At 38.4% G+C, this 23,212-nt stretch overlaps 1 protein-coding gene across 1 annotated transcript in view; it reads left to right on the top strand.

The window, feature by feature from the left end:
* Positions 1 to 23,212, top strand: part of LOC139746792 (fibrillin-1-like) — a 172,569-nt gene that overhangs the window by 65,724 nt on the left and 83,633 nt on the right. Inside the window, exons 3-16 of the mRNA XM_071658344.1 lie at positions 6,600 to 6,929; positions 10,264 to 10,353; positions 11,795 to 11,890; positions 12,228 to 12,422; positions 12,618 to 12,866; positions 12,986 to 13,150; positions 15,307 to 15,480; positions 15,834 to 15,953; positions 20,086 to 20,208; positions 20,376 to 20,624; positions 20,832 to 20,951; positions 21,377 to 21,592; positions 22,302 to 22,474; positions 22,821 to 23,028. Coding sequence (XP_071514445.1) covers positions 6,600 to 6,929; positions 10,264 to 10,353; positions 11,795 to 11,890; positions 12,228 to 12,422; positions 12,618 to 12,866; positions 12,986 to 13,150; positions 15,307 to 15,480; positions 15,834 to 15,953; positions 20,086 to 20,208; positions 20,376 to 20,624; positions 20,832 to 20,951; positions 21,377 to 21,592; positions 22,302 to 22,474; positions 22,821 to 23,028 — 2,508 coding nt within the window. The remainder of the gene's footprint in view (positions 1 to 6,599; positions 6,930 to 10,263; positions 10,354 to 11,794; positions 11,891 to 12,227; positions 12,423 to 12,617; positions 12,867 to 12,985; positions 13,151 to 15,306; positions 15,481 to 15,833; positions 15,954 to 20,085; positions 20,209 to 20,375; positions 20,625 to 20,831; positions 20,952 to 21,376; positions 21,593 to 22,301; positions 22,475 to 22,820; positions 23,029 to 23,212) is intronic.

Consider the following 23,212-nt stretch of genomic DNA (forward strand, 5'->3'; position numbering starts at 1 on the left):
CTATCACTATTTTTCACATTTTTGTTACTGCATTCATACAGTGTCTTCCTAGCTTTTCTTACTAGTAAGCCTTATTCACAAACCACTTAGGATAACATAATTGCCTAAAGATACGTCTTATGTGACTACATTCGCCTACCAGACTTATGGGATCACATATCCTGATGCTCTTAAAAACATAATTACAAACATTTTTACAGAATAATCATGTACTGAAAATAATTAATATAGCTCAAGAGTTTTGCAGATCTTGAAGCTCATATGTTCAGATCCCCTACTTATCAACACCAAGAAACGGCAGATAGCCTAAAGATCCTATTCAGTGTTGAATTTGATGATGGGGTGAATGTTAATTCACTAAAAAAATCAATCTTGGAAAGATAAGCATAAGGACCACTCATCATCAACGTATTAAAACCAGATTTTTGGATGATTACTGATTGAAGTTATAATTTCACTCAAAGTATTCCATAAGTTACTGAGGATAGGACTAAGGGTATATCCCATAGCAAGACCAAACTTGTCCATAAAAGTTATCCAGTAGAATAGGTACCTGGCTCAGGCTAGGATATTATATATATATATATATATATATATATATATATATATATATATATATATATATATATATATATATATTGTCGCTGTCTCCCGCGTTAGCGAGGTAGCGCAAGGAAACAGACGAAAGAATGACCCAACCCACCCACACACACATGTATATACATACACGTCCACAAACGGACATATACATACCTATACATTTCAGCGTATACATATGTATATATACACAGACATATACATATATACACATGCACATAACTCATACTTGCTGCCTTTATTCATTTCCGTCGCCACCCCGCCACACATGAAATGACCCCCCCCCCCCGCACGCGCGCGAGGTAGCGCTAGGAAAAGACAACAAAGGCCACATTTGTTCTCACTGTCTCTAGCTCTCATGTATAATGCACCGAAACCACAGCAACAACGCCATGGATTTTGTTGTGAGCAGGATCAGGTAGTAATAAGTCTTGCATCTGGAGCATACAGTACCAAAACATAGTCTACAAATATTACTGTAAGGCTAACATACGTTATGCTGGTAATTGTTATTATAGAGTCTAATGGTTCACTCTTAGTGATATAATTTGGTAACAGCAGAAAATTTTGACTAGCAGCATAAACTGCGTATATCTAAACAGAAGCAAAGTCTCCAAGAACAATACTAACTGCTGCTGATATCAGAGTATGCGGCGCATTTTGGAGGAAGCAGACAACCTTGAACATAAGTACGAACTTACTACTGCAGACGTCGCAGCCGGGCTGGGAGATGAGAGACGTCCTTGGCCCACACCCTTTCGCAGTCATAAATACCCGGACGTTGTTGGGGCGGCCACATTTCCTCTAACCACGGGGTAACTACAGGAATTATTTTAGTTAGGTACTCACCCAGGTCTGAAGCTCTTCATGGATGCTGAAAGCCAGCTAGTAGTTATCTGGGTTATACGGCCATACCACAACGCAGCCAGTGTCTGGAGATGTTCTGGAGTCATTAGAGGCAGCCGCACCCTCCCCGAGGAACAGGCGCCCCACGTTTTATATTTCTCTTTCAAGAAAGGGTTTGATTAATAAATAACCACACGATTCATCTCGGGAATATGGTGAGAGAAACCTGCTCAGAATTGTGCGATAATGCTCTTAGCCCAACGAGGTGGCTGGCAAGGCAACTCGTGTTGTTTACTTAGGTTGATTAAGGTCTCAAGCAGCGGCATTGGCCCGTACTCTGCTAGGCGTCAAGGGTCCTGGTCACGCGCCTCTCACCCTCCACTTGCCAATCGCCATCAAACCTATTCTCTAAAGAACAGGCGAAGAAAAAACTCCCCGCAACAACTTGTTTGTGTGTGTTTGAGAAGCTTTGAGAAATTACTTTAATTGTTCAATTACGCAAACGTTTATGTGATAGCGTCTACCGTCAGATGTTGTACACTCATATAATTATTCGTTTTAATAGAAAAGTTTTTATTTATTAGATCTGATTTCTAACTCAGTTTATCTGATGATTTACATAAGCTTACTCGAATTTCATGAGTTAAGAACCGTATTTAGTGCCTCAGGAAACCAAAAACTTTTGCTGGGTATCAGTCTGCAATAACTAGATATATTCAGTTATTTACATATGCCTATCCAAATGTATGCGTTTTACAACTCCGTAATGTAAATCTAATGTTCACGATTTTTATGATTTAGAACTAGATTTTCAAGTAGCTCCTGTTTCAACCACAGACACTGTCAGGTTCAGCTAAAATTTGACCACACGGGATTTTCAAAACACTTGGTATTTCTCTGGCGCTAAAATTGATAACCAGAAGCATTTGCAGGAAGGCATACCTAGCGAAAAAAATCATTCATAACACACTAATACTCTTCTCTATTCATCTAATAACTTTTTCTATTTGAAAATTTCTAAATATTTTCTGTGATTATAATCGTCAAATATAATTGTCAGTATTGATACAGTCGCTAGATTTTTCACCAGATACTCTGCCCTCCGACACAGCTCTTGGGTATGTTTATCTGTTCCTCAGCCATATTTTCAATTCTTATATCCATACGCTCTTTACAGTCAGCTTACTTTCCTGAACTGTTCCCTTACGTGGTTCAAAATTTTTCTCTCGTACAGCTGATTCGACTAAAACTGATAATCATGTAAGGACAACGGCATCTTAGGTAAGATTTTTCGAGTACGCATTCTAACCTAAAATGATTTCATGACTATTTTATTTTTTCTCATGTGAAACGAAAATGCTGATGAAAGCAACGTTGAGGTGAATGTTAGGCTCTGATATGCGACCATTTTGTTGTATTTTCTCCCCAAGTTCAGTTTTTTTCTGGTCAGCTTAAAATGATTTAACGTAATCAACATAACATTTTCAACAGCAGTCGATTTATATAATACCCTCTTTCTGTGTAAGAATGGAATTGCAACGAAAGCAAGACAGTATCCATTCGTCCAGAATTCGGAAATCATCAGTATTTTATTAGGCGAGGTGGAAGATATGTGGAGTACTCTTTAAAAATACCCAGTAAGTGACCTTATTGCCAAGCACCACAGCCCCTATGGTTGACATATGGTATCGACATTTTGCTCTTGCATTTTGCCATACTTTGATGATTTGGAGCTTTTGTTATGCGTCATTGTACTATAATAACTATAAAACAAGACAGTCGAAACTGTGAAAATGCGGATCGTTGCGAATGATACTGAATATATAAAAAGTGCACATTTTCATACTTATCAGTGTAATGATAGTATGGCAAAGTTGAAAATATATTTACTTGGAAGTTAATGAAAAAAAATAGCTTCATGAAAAAAGAATGCAGAGCGATAGATTATAATGCGATTATTGAAAAAAAAAAAGCTGGTCTAGTAGAATATGAAATATATAGATAGTAGAAATTTTGAGTATTACGAACACTTATTTGAAATCTGTTGTCAGAGTTTCATTGATTGAGTTACATTATAAGAGCTGTTTTTAAGGACTGGTCAACAATTAATGACTTGGAAAACTGGTTTTATAGAAAGTGAACTCTTTACACAGGCTTGAGTTTCAGTGACGAGTATGATAAAATAAAAACTGTATTTGATAGAATATTTTCAAGTTCATCTGAGGGTGAGATCTATGAACGACGTGTGGTTGAAATGCTTTCACATGTTTAAGTAATTTTCTGTCGAAATTATCTAAATTCACTAATTTTACAACATTCAGATACAAAAATGTTACCGAATGAGAGTAATTTTGCTTACAAAGTTGGCAACGCTTTATCAGTAGGAAGGCAAATTCCCTTGAGTATTTACTGCTCACTCAGAGTTGGGCAACATCATCCAGGTTGATCTTGCATGATATTATGATGATAGATGAACCTGCTCGAGTCCAAAAGACTGAGGTAAAGTTGTATCTGAATTATTGGTTTTCACTTACCAGTAGGTTTCCATCATAGTTACATCATTAGAGGCAAAATTTTGCTAGTGGAGGCACACTTATTGAGCCCAACTCATTGTACACAGGAGCCATCAACCTGCGTAACACCAACAGATGTTCTGTAAAATATAATATAGAAATAGAGAGAGAGAGAGAGAGAGAGAGAGAGAGAGAGAGAGAGAGAGAGAGAGAGAGAGAGAGAGAGAGAGAGAGAGATGATAACATGTAAGAGAAATAATACTGGTAAAGAGGTCTGGGAATGCTGCTGGCAGAATGCTTCACTGCAGAGGATCAGCTAATATGTTAGACCAGAGAGCATGTACAGTGTTGTCATGTAAAAAGTAAGAAAATAGCTGTTAACCCTCCATAAAATAAGCGTGCAAACAATCATCCATAGCACAATATGGTGACAAGTTTAGTAGACGAGTCTGATAGACACAGCGACAAGAGAAAAACGGGAGAACTAAAGTCAAGGCAGGGTAGTGAGCGTAACCCGAGAGCAGGGGTGGTACACACGCCTCTGGGATCGTGTTTACAAACCTTGAGATCATTCATTTGCTCCTTGGCTTGGCCTTGCCTCTTGTCGCTCCGTCTAGCGACCTCAATGAGTCTCGCCCTCCCCTTGTTTGTTGGTTCATCTTATGGCCGTTACTTCTGCGGCCTTATTTGCTTTTATCTACCGACCGGTTATGGAATGCTAGCTTTTAGGTTTCTCTGCAGACATAACTCTCGCGTACTATACAAGAGACGTAAGAGTATGGTATTTGCCATAGGTCACCGGGTACATTACCTGAATGTTGGCCCTCGAGGATTCCTCGTCACAACTATCCACGTCCCCTCAAGTTACATCGAATTCCTCGTCACTGATTTATCCAACGCATGGCAATGCTCATTATGACTTCGCCATCAAGACAGAATTACTTTCATATTCTGACTAAGCAGTATTCTGTAATGCATGACGGTGTTGGATAGGACTGCTTATGGATTAAACAAATGTTTGTAGCAAAGCACTTGTACTGCCACCTTGCTCCCATGCATTCTGCACACCAGTACATTGTATATGGAATGCGATTGTGGCAATCGGGGCTTGTGCTCAAGGCGTCCCACATCTGAGGGTCTCCCACGAGTCAACCACATTTATGAATATTAGGTGTGAGAATGAATATTGAGACTGAAAGTACAAGTTGTGAGGGCGGCTTTTTTTTTTTTTTGTAGCTCTAGTCCTTCGTTATGATACTTTAAGCAATCATGTAATTTTTCATTTGTAACTTCATTAGTTACCAGAGTGACTAAACACTGTATTACACAAGCAATGTGCAATTGTCCCGACAAACGAGACTGAGTCCAGTTTTAGAAATATTTGTATTCTCGGATGAAGAATATGGATGTATTCCCTTACCCCAACAATCTTATTCCGGCCTTAGGAAAAGGATTCCCTCGTATTTGTTTCACGTTTCCCACAAGCTTAACCCAGCAGTGCCGTATTTGCTTGTACGTATTTGCTGTATTTCATTTCACGTTTTTTCGTTACATGTTTGCACGATGCAGTCTTCTCTACTGGATCATTTAGAAATTTTTTATTTTCTAATCCTTGATAACCTGATTATTTTAGACCCAGGAAAAGAATCAGCCACACCACCGCGCACCAGTTGTAAGCGGTTTGTAAAGAATTCTTTGACCACTGCTTAATGAGAAAATTCTTCCTTGACATTTCAGTTACTCATTCTCGCTTCTGCCATGTCTTTGAGAGTGAATACATTAGTAAACAAAACCGACTCATTTAATGAGAAAGGCTTTTTCGATTATCCGTAACATTAATATATTGACATTTCTTCGGGCTCTCATTCTAAAGAAATATGAGGTTTCCATATGACTGACCTTTCCTTAGTTTCTGAATCATATTTTGAGGTGAAACAGCTTCGCATGAGGTAAGGCTAAATGGTAAACCATTTGTCCTTTGCACTTCAGGAATTAGCTACCACTTTTCGACATGTTTATGTGTGTGATTTTGGATATCAAGTGTTGTGACTGATGTGAACAGTACTCAGTGCCTGTCCAGTAGCAATGGTTTAGCTAACCATAATAGAGTTTTATATATATATATATATATATATATATATATATATATATATATATATATATATATATATATATATATATATATATATCCCTGGGGTTAGGGGAGAAAGAATACTTCCCACGTGTTCCCTGCGTGTCGTAGAAGGCGACTAAAAGGGGAGGGAGCGGGTGGCTGGAAATCCTCCCCTCTCTTTTTTTTTTTTTTTCCAAAAGAAGGAACAGAGAAGGGGGCCAGGTTAGGATGTTCCCTCAAAGGCCCAGTCCTCTGTTCTTAACGCTACCTCGCTAACGCGGGAAATGGCGAATAGTTTGAAAAAAAAAAAAAATAATATATATATATATATATATATATATATATATATATATATATATATATATAAACTGCTGCATTCAGTAAATTCTTGTAATTCTATAGCTTGCAAAAGACACAATCATAGATATTGAGAATTGTATATTGCGAACCACGTAAGACCTTGAATGTGGATTATAGGTATGTTTAGGGTAAGACGTGGAAATTTTATTAATGCTGTTCTCTTTTCACAGCCATATGTGTCCGTGACTGTGGTTTAGGAGGTCGATGTGTACGGCCAAACTTGTGCATGTGCCTTGGAGGCGCAATATCATCAGTATGTGGCGGAGTTGGTAGAAATGGAGGAGTCAGCAGAAATGGAGTTGGCAGAAATGGCGTCGGTAGAAATGGAGTTGGTAGAAATGGTGTTGATGGTATCAACGGAGGAGTTGACAATGGCAGAGATATTAGCAATGGGGGCAGATTATTCAATGGAGATGGCTTCAATGGGAGTCCAGGGGTCATTCCTGATGGAAGTGGAATCAATGGAGGAGACGGTTTCAATGGAGGAGGTGGATTCATTGGTGAGTGTATTTTGATTTCATGTCATTTTTAAGTAGATGATACCAAATTTGTCTCACTTCTTTCAGACTTTAATCACTTATTCTTAATGAGCTAGATGACCATAATGATGACCTTAGTTTATATTTAAGTATTCTCGTATTTTTCCAATTGACTGCTGATACTCAGACAAGCAATGCTTCCCTGATGAGAGAGAGAGAGAGAGAGAGAGAGAGAGAGAGAGAGAGAGAGAGAGAGAGAGAGAGAGAGAGAGAGAGAGAGAATTTCATGATTCAAAAAAGAAAGTTTTTATTATCAGTTCCTCAGCCCTCATGAAACTCAGGATGGTCTTCTAGGCTTCCAAAACTACTATGATTGGCAGTAGCCTGACTTTGAGACTGTGTACCCTGATGAATTAATATATAGTTGATCCATGTATATGTGCTGTGTGTTTTCTGTGGTATTTTACTAACCACTGTAATGGCGGATGTTAAGGCTTTTCCTCAGAACAATGAATATGTTTTAGTGACATCCATCACCTGTTCTGTTCAAGAAATAATTGTCTTAATGAAACTTTTACAGCTATACAGGGTCTAATATCTATTATATATGAACATGTAGATTCAAAAGTGGCAGAGGTTGTGTGGATCAGGTGTTTGCTTTGAAGAATGTATGTGAGAAATAGAAAAACAGATGGATTTGTATGTAGCATTTATGGATCTGGAGAAGGCATATAATAAGCTTGATAGAGATGTTTTGTGGAAGGCCTTAAGAGTATGTGGTGTGGGAGGTAAGTTGCAAGAAGCAGTGAAAAGTTTTTATCAAGGATGTAAGGCATGTGAACGAGTAGGAAGAGAGGAGAGTGATTTGTTCCCAGTGAATGCCCGTTTGCGGCAGGGGTGTGTGATATTCCCATGGTTGTTTGATTTGTTAATGGATGGGGTGGTTAGGGAGGTAAATACGAGTTTTGGAGAGAGGGGCAAGTATGCAGACTGTTGTGGATTAGGATGCTTGGGAAGTGGGTCATTTGTTGTTCGCCGATGATACAGCTCTAGAGGCTGATTCAAATGAGAAATTGCAGAAGTTGGTGACTGAGTTTGGGAAAGGTTATTAGGCTCAGTAGAGTTGAGGGACAAGGTGATTGGGAGGTAAGTTTGAATGGAGAAAAATTGGAGGAAGTGAAGTGTTTCAGATGTCTGAGAGTGGACTTAAGACGTGAGTCACAGGGTGGTGAAGGGAGTGAAGGTTCTGGGAGCGATGAAGAATGTGGAAGGAGAAAACGTTATCTCAGAGAGCAAAAATGGGTAAGGTTGAAGGAATAATAGTTCCAGCAATGTTTTGTGGTTGCGAAGGGTTGTACAGAGGGGGGTGATGTGTTGGAAATGAAATGTTTGAGGACAACATGTGGAGTGAGATGGTTTGATCGAAAAAGTAATGAAATGGTAAGAGAGATGTGTGGAAATGAAAAGTATGTGGTTGAGAGAGCAGAGGAGGGTGTGTTGAAATGGTTTAAACAAATGAAGAGAATGAGTGAGGAAACATTGACAAAGAGGATATATTTGTCAGAGGTGAAAGGAACAAGGAGAAGCGGGAGACCAAATTTAAGGTGGAAGGATGGAGTGAAAAAGATTTTGAGCGATCGGGGCTTGAACAAACAGGAGAGTAAGATGAGTGTAAGGAATAGAGTGAATTGGAACGATGTGGTATACTGGGGTCGACATGCTGTCAGTGGACTGAACCAGGGCATTTGAAACGTCTGGGGTAAACCATGGAAAGGTCTGTAGGGCCTGGATAGGGAGCTGTGGTTTCGGTGCATTACACTTGGCAGCTAGAGACAGTGTGAACAAATGTGGCCTTTTTTGTTTTTTTCCTGGCGCTACCTCGTTGAAGCAGGGGTTAGTACTGCCGTTTCCTGTGGGGTGGGATAGCGACAGGAATGGAAGAAGGCAAGCAAGTATGAATATGTATAATATGTATATGCATGTGTATGTATGTATATATCTTTGTATGCGTATGCATATGTGTATATGTCGATATGTATATGTATGTATGTGTGCGTGAAGGGGCGTTTATGTATATATATGTGTATATGAGTGAATGGGCCATTCTTTGCCTGTTCCTGGCGCTACCTCACTGACATGGGAAACAACGATTATGGTAGATAAAAAATGTTTTCAAACATGAATCATTTACAGACACATGGTAACATACATGAATTACAGATCAAGTATATGAAACATATCATTTATAGACTTGGGGTGTTACACTTATATCATTTAGACATAGAACAGTAAATATCATTTAGTCAGTGTCAAACACTTTACAGGCATATCATTTGAAGGTACAGAATGTCAACTTTGTATCATATACAAATACAAGGTATCATACAAACACTTATCATCTACAGATATAGGGTTTTGAACATTATATTTAGAGTCACAGGGTATCACACATAGACTTGATATCCATTTTTTTTTTTTTTTTTATACTTTGTCGCTGTCTCCCGCGTTTGCGAGGTAGCGCAAGGATATCCATAAGGTGTAAAATATGATAAACAGATAAGGTATGAAAAAATGACTTAAAAAAGTGTCATACATTTTTTACATAGGTAGGGTGTCAAACATTTATGGATGGTGTTCAACAGGCTTTTATAATTTGCAGACATAGGTTATCAAACATATGATTTACAAAGTGTCAAACATATGCAGGCAACATTCAGATGTCAAAGATCGTATGCTGACTTATAGAAGGGTGCCAAACATAATTTATGAACATAAGGTGTTAAACTTATGATTTATAGGCATGATATACTGTTGTAGGGTGTCAGACATAATTTTACAGAAATAGGATGTCAAGCTTATATGATTTACAGACTCTTGGAGTCTGCCTTATATCGTTTACAGACATACGTATCAAAGATATATTAAAGACACAGGATGTGAAGCATATACAGAAATAGGTATGAGTGATTGTTTGTTGCATAAGGTTACACTGTGATTGAAGAGTCACCTTTGGTGAGGTATCATCAGTGGATGAGAAGAATAGTCTCATAGAAGAAATTCTCACTCCCAAGAAGTCAATCACTTCTCTGCTGATTATTATAGCACACCCTTTTAGCAGCAGGAATCCTGTATAAGGAGTCCTGGGATTATACATGGTAATCTGACATACTATAAAAAGATAGGGTTTCAGAAATATGATTTATTGACAAAGGGTGTCAGCTTTGTACCATTTACAGAGATAGGTTAACAAACTTACATAATTTATAGATATAGGATGTCAAACATTGACAGACTTTGAAATCAAACTTTTATGATTTATAGATAATAGTATCAAACGTGTTATTTTCTGACATAGGGTGTCAAACAACATGTTTGAATGGGGGTACCTGTCAAGGCAGCCGGTGTGTGTGTCGACAAGGCTTCACTGGGGAGCACTGTGCTGAACGTATGTAATCCCTTTATATAGTTTATGTATATAGAGGGAGAGGGGAGGATTTCCAGCCCCCCGCTCCCTTCCCTTTAAGTCGCCTTCTACGACACACAGGGAATACATGGGAAGTATTCTTTCTCTCCCATCCCCAGGGATGATATATATATATATGTATATATATATATATAAAGAAGGAACAGAGAAGGGGGCCAGGTGAGGATATTCCCTCAGAGGCCCAGTCCTCTGTTCTTAAAGCTACCTTGCTAATGCGGGAAATGGCGAATAGTTTGAAAGAAAGAAAGAAGAAAGATATCCTCCCCCTCTCGTTTTTTTTTAATTTTCCAAAAGAAGGAACATAGAAGGTGGCCAGGTGAGGGTATTCCCTCAAAGGCCCAGTCCTCTGTTCTTAACGCTACCTCGCTATCGCGGGAAATGGCGAATAGTATGAAAAAAAAAATATATATATATATATATATATATTTCTTTCTTTCTTTCTTTCTTTCAAACCACTCGCCATTTCCTGCGTTAGTGAGGTAGTGTTAAGAACAGATGACTGGGCCCTTGTGGAATATCCTCATCTGGCCCCCTCTGTTCCTTCTTTTGGAAAATTAAAAAAAAACAAGAGGGGAGGATTTCCAGCCCCCCGCTCCCTCCCCTTTTAGTCGCCTTCTACGACACGCAGGGAATACGTGGGAAGTATTCTTTCTCCCCTATCCCCAGGGATAATATATATATATATATATATATATATATATAGGGGATATATATAGGGATAGGGGGGAAAGAATACTTCCCACGTATTCCCTGCGTGTCGTAGAAGGCGACTAAAAGGGGAGGGAGCGGGGGGCTGGAAATCTTCCCCTCTCGTTTTTTTTTTTTTTTTAATTTTCCAAAAGAAGGAACAGAGAAGGGGGCCAGGTGAGGATATTCCCTCCAAGGCCCAGTCCTCTGTTCTTAACGCTACCTCGCTAACGCGGGAAATGGCGAATAGTTTGAAAGAAAAGAAAAGATATATATATATATATATATATGTTAAAGAATTTGCATTTATCTGTTTCACATTCATGGTTATTTCTATTGATACACTGCTTTCAGCTGTGATATTTGTTGCTATTCTGTTTTGAGTCCTAACAAAAAAATATTCAAGACCTTTCCCTAGGTTTTTAAGTGTCTCCATATGGCACTGTCTCTGTTATTGCCTGTGAATATTAACTTTGAGAATATTTGCCAGTAAATTGTATACTCCATTTTTCTGCAGTTTCAAAAGAATAGTCAACTAATTCTGAAGTTATATAAACCATTCTTGCTTCCTTTGTCTTTTTCTTATACCAGCTTACTGCTTTCATTTCTAATCAAACTTATCGTGTTTGTTACTGTATAGTTCTATGTTTAATGAAATGCCTAAAGGGTTTAAAAAACTACCTACAAGAAATACTAGCTACTATTCATACAACAGGTGTTTGTCGAGAGCCATGCCTGAATGGTGGACGATGTGTTGGGCCAGACCGTTGTGCTTGTGTCTATGGTTTCACAGGCAAGCGATGTGAGGCTGGTATGTTATCTTCTTCATATTTTGATTCTCTGTTATAAGATTTTCACTGAGAAATGATAGAGGGTTAGAACTGTATTGTCATTGGATATTTTTCCTGACCAGATAAAATTTTTCAATTTCAACTCAAGATTATTGAAACTGATAATGATGAAATGTTCTGTACATTGTGTGTAATTGCTAACCCCTTTTTTTCCCTTCTGAAAAGTTATCAGTATGAAAATATTTATGTTAAGTTCTGAGTGGCCCATCCTACAAGAGGGCTGTCGCCGGGCACATGGCTTTCAAAGCTAACACCATCAAGAATTTCCCAACTGATGCAGTGTTGATGTATTTCCAGACTACAGAACAGGCCCATGCTTCACAAAGGTGCAGCATGACATGTGTCAGGGTCAGTTGCCAGGTGTTGTATGCACCAAGCAGCTGTGTTGTGCCACCATTGGCAGGGCCTGGGGACACCCCTGTGAACAGTGTCCAGATAGACTTGACTGTGAGACAGGTTTCCTCAAGAACATCCATAGTGGACGGTGTGTTGGTATGTCACCTCTGTTGTGCATCTGCACCTGTATTTCCAGTTCGTTTATGAATATACAAATGTGTGCAGAATTTATGATTTCTAAACTTTTCTCTATGTACATCATTATTTTAGTACAAAATTACAGTGTTCTGGAAGACATTTGAATGTGGAAATTTAACTATAGATTCACTTGAATAACCCCCCTTTTTTAAGATATTGATGAGTGCGAGGCCATCCCTGGGCTGTGTGAAGGTGGTCTATGTGTCAACAGTATTGGATCCTTCACATGTGAGTGTCCAGAGGGACAGACCAGGAACCCAGACACCAATGCCTGTGAGGACCGTGATGAGTGCACTGATGCTAATGTATGTCTCAATGGCCTTTGTGTCAACACTGATGGCAGCTTCTACTGTACCTGTAACACTGGCTTCATTCCCAGCCAGGACCGCAAGAGCTGCATAGGTACTAGAGTTACAGTTGTATTCTAGATTTCTTATTTAGTCATTGTCCTTATACATTTGGATTTCTTGACAAACGTCTGTTACAAATATGAAAGTACATCATACTTTATGTCTTTTAAGATGCTCGTCAAGGATTCTGTTACACGGAAATCAATGGCAGGGGTCGTTGCAGGAAGCCACTTCCCATTTCACTCACTCAGCAGGCCTGCTGTTGTGTCAAGAACATGGGCAAGGCATGGGGGGAGAGGCGGGGTGACTGTGTTCGATGTCCAATGGTTGGAGAAGGTGAGTTTATGAGCAAGAAAACTAGGGTGTAGAGAGTTTACAGTGACAGCATTTCATGTACATACATTTTTGTTTGGTATTGTACAGCAGTGAATAGATACCAATACTAACTGAACTTTTGAATACTTATATAATCATTACATATAAGAATCAGAATTAGAAGCATATAGTAAACTGTATAGATTAGTATGAGGAAATATTAGCCAACCTTGAGGTGGTTCAGAAATTTGTAGAAATCCCAAAATTTTTAATCAATGCTTTTTCATATTCATTTGAATAGTGTCTTATAGTTTGTTATGGGTTTTAAATTCATTTCTTTCTTTGAAAGACAGAAGTTTTAGCTTGTATCTACTTTTGGTAATGATACACATAAGGAGTCCTCCTCTGTCTCTTTAGTTTCATCTGTTGATCATGTGGCATACTAATAAGGGACAAGGATGAATCTGAAAGAATATTTTGGTCTAGCTAAAGTTTCCTTAACTCTTTTTCATGATGTCTGTATTGGATCATCTTTTATGTGCTATGTATTTTTGTTTTGGCTCTGGAAGTTCAGCTATAGCACAAGACAGTCTTCAGGTGTTATTTTGTTCTTTCGTTTCTCTCACACTGATTTGTGACACATCTTTTTCTTCAAAGATGCTTTAGAAATACACAAGTACTGTGTGAACTGTTAATGTTTGGAGATGTGTGTTTCAGTGTTATACTAAGCATTAGTCATTCAATTTGATTGACCATACACACAATGTCAAGATTTAGAGTTAGTGTCCATGTACTGCAATACATATGAATCATTACTTACTAATGAGTAAGTAATCATTGCTTACAAATGAGTAAGTAGGTAGCTGCCAACTAGGAAGGTATATTACCGGTACTACCCACCTGGGTAGTGGAAGGGTTAATGATGGCTGCATAGTGAGCCAGCACTTTAGTGGTTGTCAAGTTGCACTCCTTTGACCCAGGTAGCTGTCTTTTCTTGCTGCCTCACCCACATGTGGACTGCTGTTATTCTGTCCACAAACAATTTCTTGTTACAAATAACACTTGATAACACTTAACTCACACAACTCATTCTATGCAACTCTAGATTTTCCGGTAGGTGATTCTTTGTGCTAGCCTTCCCTCTTGGCAAAATGGTTGGAGCAATAGATAGAAGTATTATGTAGAAATGTTAGACAGGAGCTTTAGGTAGAATAGAAGTAGTAGGTTGTAACATTAGGCAGGATTATTAGGTAGACACAATAGGGAAAAGTATTTGTTAGGAACATTAGTTAGGAGTCTCTGAAAACACTGCACTAGAGTTGCCTTCTGTCAGTGGCCTGTTAAGGGTGAGGCTCTAAAGGCCTGAGAAGTGGCACTAGTGTTCAACAGTTATGGAGACTCTTCTTCTGTGGCCATCCCCTTGAGGAGTTCCCAAAGGGAACAGGCAGCAGAGATATAGATAGGATGACTTTCAATTCTGAGTTGATGGAAAGGATGACATGTCTGCAGCATACATGATACACCCAGTTTATGATGTCATATGTCAGACTTATTATTGACTGGAATAGACTTACTGTGTTAGGGATGTAATTATTTCCTGAAAAACTGAGTATGAATTTTGAATTTGATTTAGGAAGATAGTAGGTCTCTGTTATAGAATAACATTTCTGGAACTCCATATGAGAACAAAAATGAGTATTGTACTTCCAAGAATTTAGAAATTATGAAGTCTGTGCAAGATGACGGAAAGAAATGAACAGAATAGATATTTGGCAAGTGGAGATCATCTTATTGATTGAAAGGAACATCAGGGCATAGTTAGAGGATTATAAGTGATACAAATTGACAGAAAGAATCTTGACTCCCATACCAGATAACTTGAAGTGTTAGAAATTTTTGCATGTTTATGTGGAACTGATTTTGTTTTATCTTGTGGTTGCCAACATTGCAGATATCAACTACATGGTTTAGGTAATTTTACTGGAAAACTACATGAGTGAAGGGCAAGTAAGAATTCTTACCCAAAAATATGCTCTTCACATGCTCAAAGCTGACAGACTAATCATAAACATGGAAGCAGTCAAGACAGTAGTAAGCACTTCCTATTAATTTTAGTTTTAGAAATTTATGTACAGAAATTTCTTACATGCTAATTTTCATAAGAATTTTTCCATCAGAACAATATCAAAGGATATGTGAACAGGCAGGGCATCAGATTCATTCCATGGATGAATGCACCCTTAATCCAGGCCTTTGTGGGGAAGGCGGCAGATGCATTGACACTAGTGATGGCTATACTTGTGAGTGCTATGATGGCTTCACCCACACTAGTGTTACTGATAAATGTAAAGGTAATGGTCCATTACTTTTTTCTGCTTCATTGAATAATTATCTCAAATTTTCTAAATTTTAATTCAGTACTGCTTCTGTAATTGATGAGTAATGAATGAAGAGCAGTGATTGTGAATTTAACGGTACTTAAAGAAATTTATGCAGTAAGATCTTATATGCATGATGATTTATATTAGCTCTGAATATATAGATCTACATGTTCTTTCAGATTGCTTATACTGTTTGTGAAACCTTTGTGAATATTACTTAGGCATTATTTGTAAAAATTAAAAAAATGTTGTGTTGAACCATTACTTTTAAGTTTCTATCAGTGCTTATTTATAAATGTTTTTGATGAGGTTTTCCATGGCAGATGTGGATGAGTGTCGTAAAGGGGCATGTCGTGGTGGTCAGTGTTACAATACCATTGGCAGCTTCACCTGTCGCTGCCCTGTTGGATTTGATGTCTCATCAGATGGTCTTTCTTGTATAGGTATGTTGTTTTTTAGCCTCAGTAATACCTATTATTTAAGTTGTTGGCTGAATTGTAATAGAAAGAGTGTATCTATACCAAGATTATAAAAACTTAAAGAGATCTTTGAGTTAATAAAGAAATTTGTTGATCACCCAAATAATAGTGAGGATGAAAGGGGCAGCTTGGTATTTCTACATGGAATACAACCAAGAGGTATGCACCTCAGCATTTTTTATTGGATGGGAAGAAAGAGAAAACTTTTATTGAGATCAGTGAATGTAAGATTTCTTTAGTTATCCAGTTCGTTGAAACATGAAGAAAGGGATAAAATGAACGTGAATGTTCCTTGTATTTAACACACTTTTCTTGAAGGAAGTGATAGATATCTTGAAGTCATAGAGAAGTGTATTGTTAAAGTTTCAAAGTGTCTGTGTAATATATAACTGTAGGATTAACTGGAAAATCATGATCATGAGTGGAAAAAAGAATGTCTTTTAAAGGAAAGGTAAAAAATTTTTTGCTTGTATATAAGTAACGTAAGGGTAAGAGAGATGTGTGGAAATAAAAAGAGCGTGGTTGAGAGAGCAGAAGAGGGTGTTTTGAAATGGTTTGGGCACATGGAGAGAATGAGTGAGGAAAGATTGACCAAGAGGATATATGTGTCGGAGGTGGAGGGAACGAGGAGAAGAGGGAGACCAAATTGGAGGTGGAAAGATGGAGTGAAAAAGATTTTGTGTGATCGGGGCCTGAACATGCAGGAGGGTGTAAGGAGGACAAGGAATAGAGTGAGTTGGAGCGATGTGGTATACAGGGGTTGACGTGCTGTCAGTGGAGTGAATCAAGGCATGTGAAGCGTCTGGGGTAAACCATGGAAAGCTGTGTAGGTATGTATATTTGCGTGTGTGGACGTGTGTATGTACATGTGTATGGGGGGGGGTTGGGCCATTTCTTTCGTCTGTTTCCTTGCGCTACCTCGCAAACGCGGGAGACAGCGACAAAGTATAAAAAAAAAAAAAAAAAAAAAAAATATAAAGGCGACTAAAGGGGACAGGAGTGGGGGGCTAGAAATCCTCCCCTCCTTGTATTTTAACTCTCTAAAAGGGGAAACAGAAGGAGTCACTCAGGGAGTGTTCATCCTCCTCGAACGCTCAGATTGGGGTGTCTAAACATGTGTGGATGTAACTGAGATGAGAAAAAAGGAGAGATAGGTAGTGTTTGAGGAATGGAACCTGGAGGTTTTGGCTCTGAGTGAAACGAAGCTCAAGGGTAAAGGGGAAGAGTGGTTTGGGAATGTTTTAGGAGTAAAGTCAGGGGTTGGTGAGAGGACAAGAGCAAAGGAAGGAGTAGCAGTACTCCTGAAACAGGAGTGGTGGGAGTATGATATAGAGTGTAAGAAAGCAAACTCTAGACTGATATAGGTAAAACTGAAAGTGGATGGAGAGAGATTGGTGATTATTGGTGGCTATGCACCTGGGCATGAGAAGAAAGATCATGAGAGACAAGTGTTTAGGGAGCAGCTGAGTGAGTGTGTTAGTAGTTTTGATGAACGAGACCGGGTTATAGTGATGGGTGATTTGAATGCAATGGTGAGTAATGTGGCAGTTGAGGGAATAATTGGTGTACATGGGGTGTTCAGTGTTGTAAATGGAAATGGTGAAGAGCTTATAGATTTGTGTGCTGAAAAAGGACTGGTTATTGGGAATCCCTGATTTAAAAAGAGAGATATACTTAAGTATACGTATGTAAGTAGGAGAGATGGCCAGAGAGCGTTATTGGATTATGTATTAATTGATAGGTGTGTGAAAGAGACTTTTGGATGTTAATGTGCTGAGAGGTGCAACTGGAGGGATGTCTGATCATTATCTTGTGGAGGCAAAGGTGAAGATTTGTAGAGGTTTTCAGAAAAGAAGAGAGAATGTTGGGGTGAAAGAGTGGTGAGGGTAAGTGAGCTTAGGAAGGAGACTTGTGCGAGGGAGTACCAGGAGAGACTGAGTGCAGAATGGAAAAAGGTGAGAGCAAAGGACATAAGGGGAGTAGGAGAGGAATGAGATTTATTTATTGAAGTAGTGATGGCTTGCGCAAAAGATGCTTGTGGCATGAGAAGCGTGGGAGATGGACAGATTAGAAAGGGTAGTGAGTGGTGGATGAAGTAAGATTATTAGTGAAAGAGAAGAGAGAGGCATTTGGATGATTTTTGCAGGGAAATAGTGCAAATGACTGGGAGATGTATAAAAGAAAGGGGCAGGAGATCAAGAGAAAGGTGCAAGAGGTGAAAAAGAGGGCAAATGAGAGTTGGGGTGGGAGAGTATCGTTAGATTTTAGGGAGAGTAAAAAGATGTTTTGGAAGGAGGTAAACGAAGTGCATAAGACAAGAGAACAAATGGGAACTTCAGTGAAGGGGGCTAATAGGGAGGTGATAATAAGTAGTGGTGATGTGAGAACGAAATGGAGTGAGTATTTTGAAAGTTTGTTGAATGTGTTAGATGATAGAGTGGCAGATATAGGGTCTTTTGTTTGAGGTGGTGTGCAAAGTGAGAGGGTTAGGGAGAATGATTTGGTAAACAGAGAAAGCTGGCAAGGTAGCGGGTTTGGATGGTATTGCAGTGGAATTTATTAAGAAAGGGGGTGACTGTGTTGTTGACTGGTTGCTAAGGATATTTAATGTGTGTATGACTCATGGTGAGGTGCCTGAGGATTGGCAGAATGCATGCATAGTGCCATTGTACAAAGGCAGAGGGGATTAAAGGTGAGTGCTCAAATTATAGAGGTATAAGTTTGTTGAGTATACCTGGGAAATTATATGGGAGGGTATTGATTGAGAGGGTGAAGGCATGTGTAGAGCATCAGATTGGGGAAGAGCAGTGTGGTTTCAGAAGTGATAGAGGATGTGTGGATCAGGTGTTTGCTTTGAAGAATGTATGTGAGAAATACTTAGAAAAGCAAATGATTTGTATGTAGCATTTATGGATCTGGAGAAGGCATATGATAGAGTTGATAGAGATGCTCTGTGGAAGGTATTATGAATATATGGTGTGGGAGGCAAATTGTTAGAAGCAGTGAAATGTTTTTATCGAGGATGTAAGGCATGTGTGCGAGGAGGAAGAGAGGAAAGTGATTGGTTCTCAGTGAACGTCAGTTTGCGGCAGGGGTGCGTGATGTCTCCTTGGTTATTTAATTTGTTTATGGATGGGGTTGTTAGGGAGGTGAATGCAAGAGTTCTGGAGGGAGGGGCACTTATGCAGTCTGTTGTGGATGAGAGAGCTTGGGAAGTGAGTCAGTTGTTGTTCACTGATGATACAGCACTGGTGGCTGATTCGGGTGAGAAACTGCAGAAGCCAGTGACTGAGCTTGGTAAAGTGTGTGAAAGAAGAAAGTTGAGAGTAAATGTGATCAAGAGCAAGGTTATTAGGTACAGTAGGGTTGAGGGACAAGTAAATTGGGAGGTAAGTTTGAATGGAGAAAAACTGGAGGAAGTGAAGTGTTTTAGATATCTGGGAGTGGATTTTGGCAGCGGATGGAACCATGGAAGCGGAAGTGAGTCATAGGGTGGGGTAGGGCAAAAGTTCCGAGAGTGTTGAAAAATGTGTGGAAGATGAGAACATTTTCTTGGAGAGCAAAAATGGGTGGGAAGGGGTTGTTATTTCATGTGTGGCGGGGTGGCGATGGAAATGAATAAAGGCAGACAGTATGAATTATGTACATGTGTATATATGTATATGTCTGTGTGTGTATATATATGTATACGTTGAGATGTATAGTATGTATATTTGCATGTGTGGACATGTATGTATATACATGTGTATGTGGGTGGGTTAGGCCATTCTTTCGTCTGTTTCCTTGCGCTACCTCGCTAATGCAGGAGACAGCGACAAACCAAAATAAATATAAATAAATATATACATACATGGATATGTTTGAAGGAATAGTAGTCCCAACAATGTTTTATGGTAGGGAGGCATGAGCTATGGATAGGGTTGTGTAAAGGAGGATGGATGTGTTGGAAATGAAATGTATGAGGACAATATGTGGTGTGAGGTGATTTCTACCTATTTCATCTTCTTGCTTAAAATGCAGGGAAATAGTTTGATTTTCAACCACATTAGTATTATTGTTCTTTTAGATAACCATGATGATATTTTGTATCACCCAGACCATGATGAGTGCAGTGAGACGGGGATGTGTGCCAACGGAGTTTGCACCAACATGGATGGATCTTTCAAGTGCGTCTGCAATCCTGGTTTCACCCTTTCCCCTTCCGGCTTTGCTTGCATTGGTAAAACTTTTCATTGCCTTTCATCATATTGTTATGGTTACTATGTCTAAAAGATGAATAAGCAGACAACATTTGTTAATTTGAAGTGAAATGTTACAGTTTAACATACGTCATTCTTTTTCCATTGATATCCAGTTTAGCCCATAATATCTTGAACTCTTTACCAGATATTGATGAATGTGAAGAGAACCGACTCATCTGCTTGTTTGGTCAGTGTGAAAACCTTGAAGGGGGTTACCGATGCTTATGCAATGATGGCTACACACATGCCACAGATGGAAGTTTCTGTACTGACGTAGATGAATGCAGTGAAACAGGAATGTGTGAACATGGTTCCTGTGTCAATATGGATGGTTCATTCAAGTGTGTGTGTCAACCAGGATATACTCTGGCTCCTAATGGCAAGACATGCATTGGTAGGTTATATTTTGTCTCTGGACAGTAGGAAATAGGTGGAGAAGAAAATGAAACTTTTATTTTCAAAAAGCATGCTTTCAAAAGAGATTACTTAGTCTGGTGCCTTTGGATGACCTCTATTTGATATTTCACAAAAAATAAACTATGATAACTGCTCAGTGACCAGGTATATAATATTATGTACTAAATAAAGAATTCGTTCTAAGATCTGGATGAATGTGCTTCTGGGCCTTGTAAGAATGGTCGATGCATCAACAATGAGGGTAGTTTCCAGTGTGAGTGTCCTCCTGGCTTCACTCTAGGTGTCAGCGGAGTAACATGCTTGGGTGAGTCTCCCTTTGATATTTTTTAAACAATCTTTCATTAGTTGACATTGAAAGAGACTAGCTTTTGCCAGTCAAAGAGTTTATGGGTGATTACTAAGTTCTTCTTGGTATATTCTGCATAGGATTAGATCCATCCATGAATTTAAGGGAAAAAGAATACAACCCATGTATCTTTTGCTTGTTGTGAAAGTTAATGAAGAGGGTAATGAGCAAGGGGCTGGAAACCTGCCCCTCCTCTAACATTATTATTTTGTAAAAGTATGAACAGAAGGTTTTAAGCAAATACTTTTTCTTGAATATTGAAATTCTGTTACTGATGCTGCTTAGCAAAATATAGAAAGGTAATCTGGTATATGAGAGAATTATTTCAGTATTTTATTTTGAATTTCTGGTGATAACATTAATTTTTTTTCAAAACATTTCAGATACAAAATTGGATTTCTGTTATGCTGTGTATCGTGATGGGCAGTGCTCCAATCCATCAACCACACCCACCACCAAGTCAGCATGCTGCTGTTGCACTGTTATTCTTGGTCAGCCGATGGGATGGGGAATTCCCTGTCAAGCTTGCCCTCAGCTAGGCACCCAAGAGTTTCTTTCACTATGCCCACATGGCACTGGCATCACTCATGAGGGCCATGGTTAGTCATATGATTTTTATATAATTTAAGACAACACCTGGTAGGAGTCATTAGGGGAACCTCTTATTCTGTACAGAAATATATCGATAAACTTCAAGAGTATGACTTGTCCTTAGTTTTGTATTTCCTTTGTAATGTTGTATTGCATATGATTTTTTTCTTATATTTGTCTCATTTATGCAGGTCATCCTTAAAAGTTTTTGATATATGCCATGCCACAATCTTTATAGTGAACATCATTAGCATTGTTTGCAGCAGCAGTAGTAGTAGTAGTAGTAGTAGTAGTAGTAGTAATAACAGCAGTAGCAGCAGTAGTAGTAGTATTAGTAGCAGAAGTGTGACTGCCTTCTTCTTATTGTTGTTATTATTATTATTATTATAACTATTACTTTTGTTATTATTATTATTATTATTATTATTATTATTATTATTATTATTATTATTATCATTATTATCATTATTATTATCATTATTATAAATATTATTATTATTATTATTATTATTATTATTATTATTATTATTATTATTATTATCATTGTTATTTTTATTATTATTATTATTATTATTGACATTACCATTAGCTTTTTTAGTTGTAATGAATACAGATATATTATTAGAGTTGTAGTAGTAGCACAGTAATAGTGAATTTAATAGCAGTAATTATTTCACTGATGCATTTTTGTAAAAAGATATCCTCAATTTCGTGTAGACATCAACGAGTGTGCTTTGAACCCAACTATTTGTCGAAATGGTGCATGTGAGAATCTAGAGGGCAGTTATCGATGCATCTGCAACCCAGGCTACATGGTGGACGATAGTGGCCGCCAGTGCCACGACATCAATGAATGTGCTATTGACAACTTGCTTTGTGATGGTGGCCAGGTAAATTATATTATAAGATGAAAGTACTCTGTACCTCAAGGGAATGCTGTTTGTGTGGTGTTGCTGACAAAATGATCCATATTTTTGTAAGAATACATTCATTGGTAGGCATTATCATTTGATTAGTTTTCTGTTTGGTATTCAAGTGTGATTTGATTTATTTTTTATTCAGCAATTGTTCCTTTGTTGAAAGTTGAATTTGCATATTTCAAACCAACTTAGGAATTATTTTTTGTAAAAGAAAATATACAGGGGAAGCTATGATTTTATCTTTTAAGATATTCCATAGAATTTGTATGAGGCAAGATATTATTCACGTGAAGTTGATATGTGTATCCCACTACAGTGCCGAAACACGCCTGGGAGTTACCAGTGCATCTGTCCATCTGGGACACAATTTAATCCCAGTACTCATGTTTGTGAGGACGTTGATGAGTGCACTGAACTTGGTGAGGATGCCTGTGTAGGTGGCACATGTGTTAATGTCATTGGATCATACCGATGTGAATGTGAAGAAGGAACAATTCTTGACTCAACTGGCAGATATTGCATTGGTAAGGCACTACATTTTTCATTGGCATTTTTGCTGTATGTAGACAAATTATTTAACAATCATATATATATATATGCTTTGTAGATGTTCAGGATCCTTCTTTTGGAGGTGAGGATATTCCCTCAGAGGCCCAGTCTTCTGTTCTTAACGCTACCTTGCTAATGCGGGAAATGGCGAATAGTTTG

This window comes from Panulirus ornatus, chromosome 66 (assembly GCF_036320965.1).
Source record: "Panulirus ornatus isolate Po-2019 chromosome 66, ASM3632096v1, whole genome shotgun sequence".
Taxonomy (NCBI): Eukaryota; Metazoa; Arthropoda; class Malacostraca; order Decapoda; family Palinuridae; genus Panulirus; species Panulirus ornatus.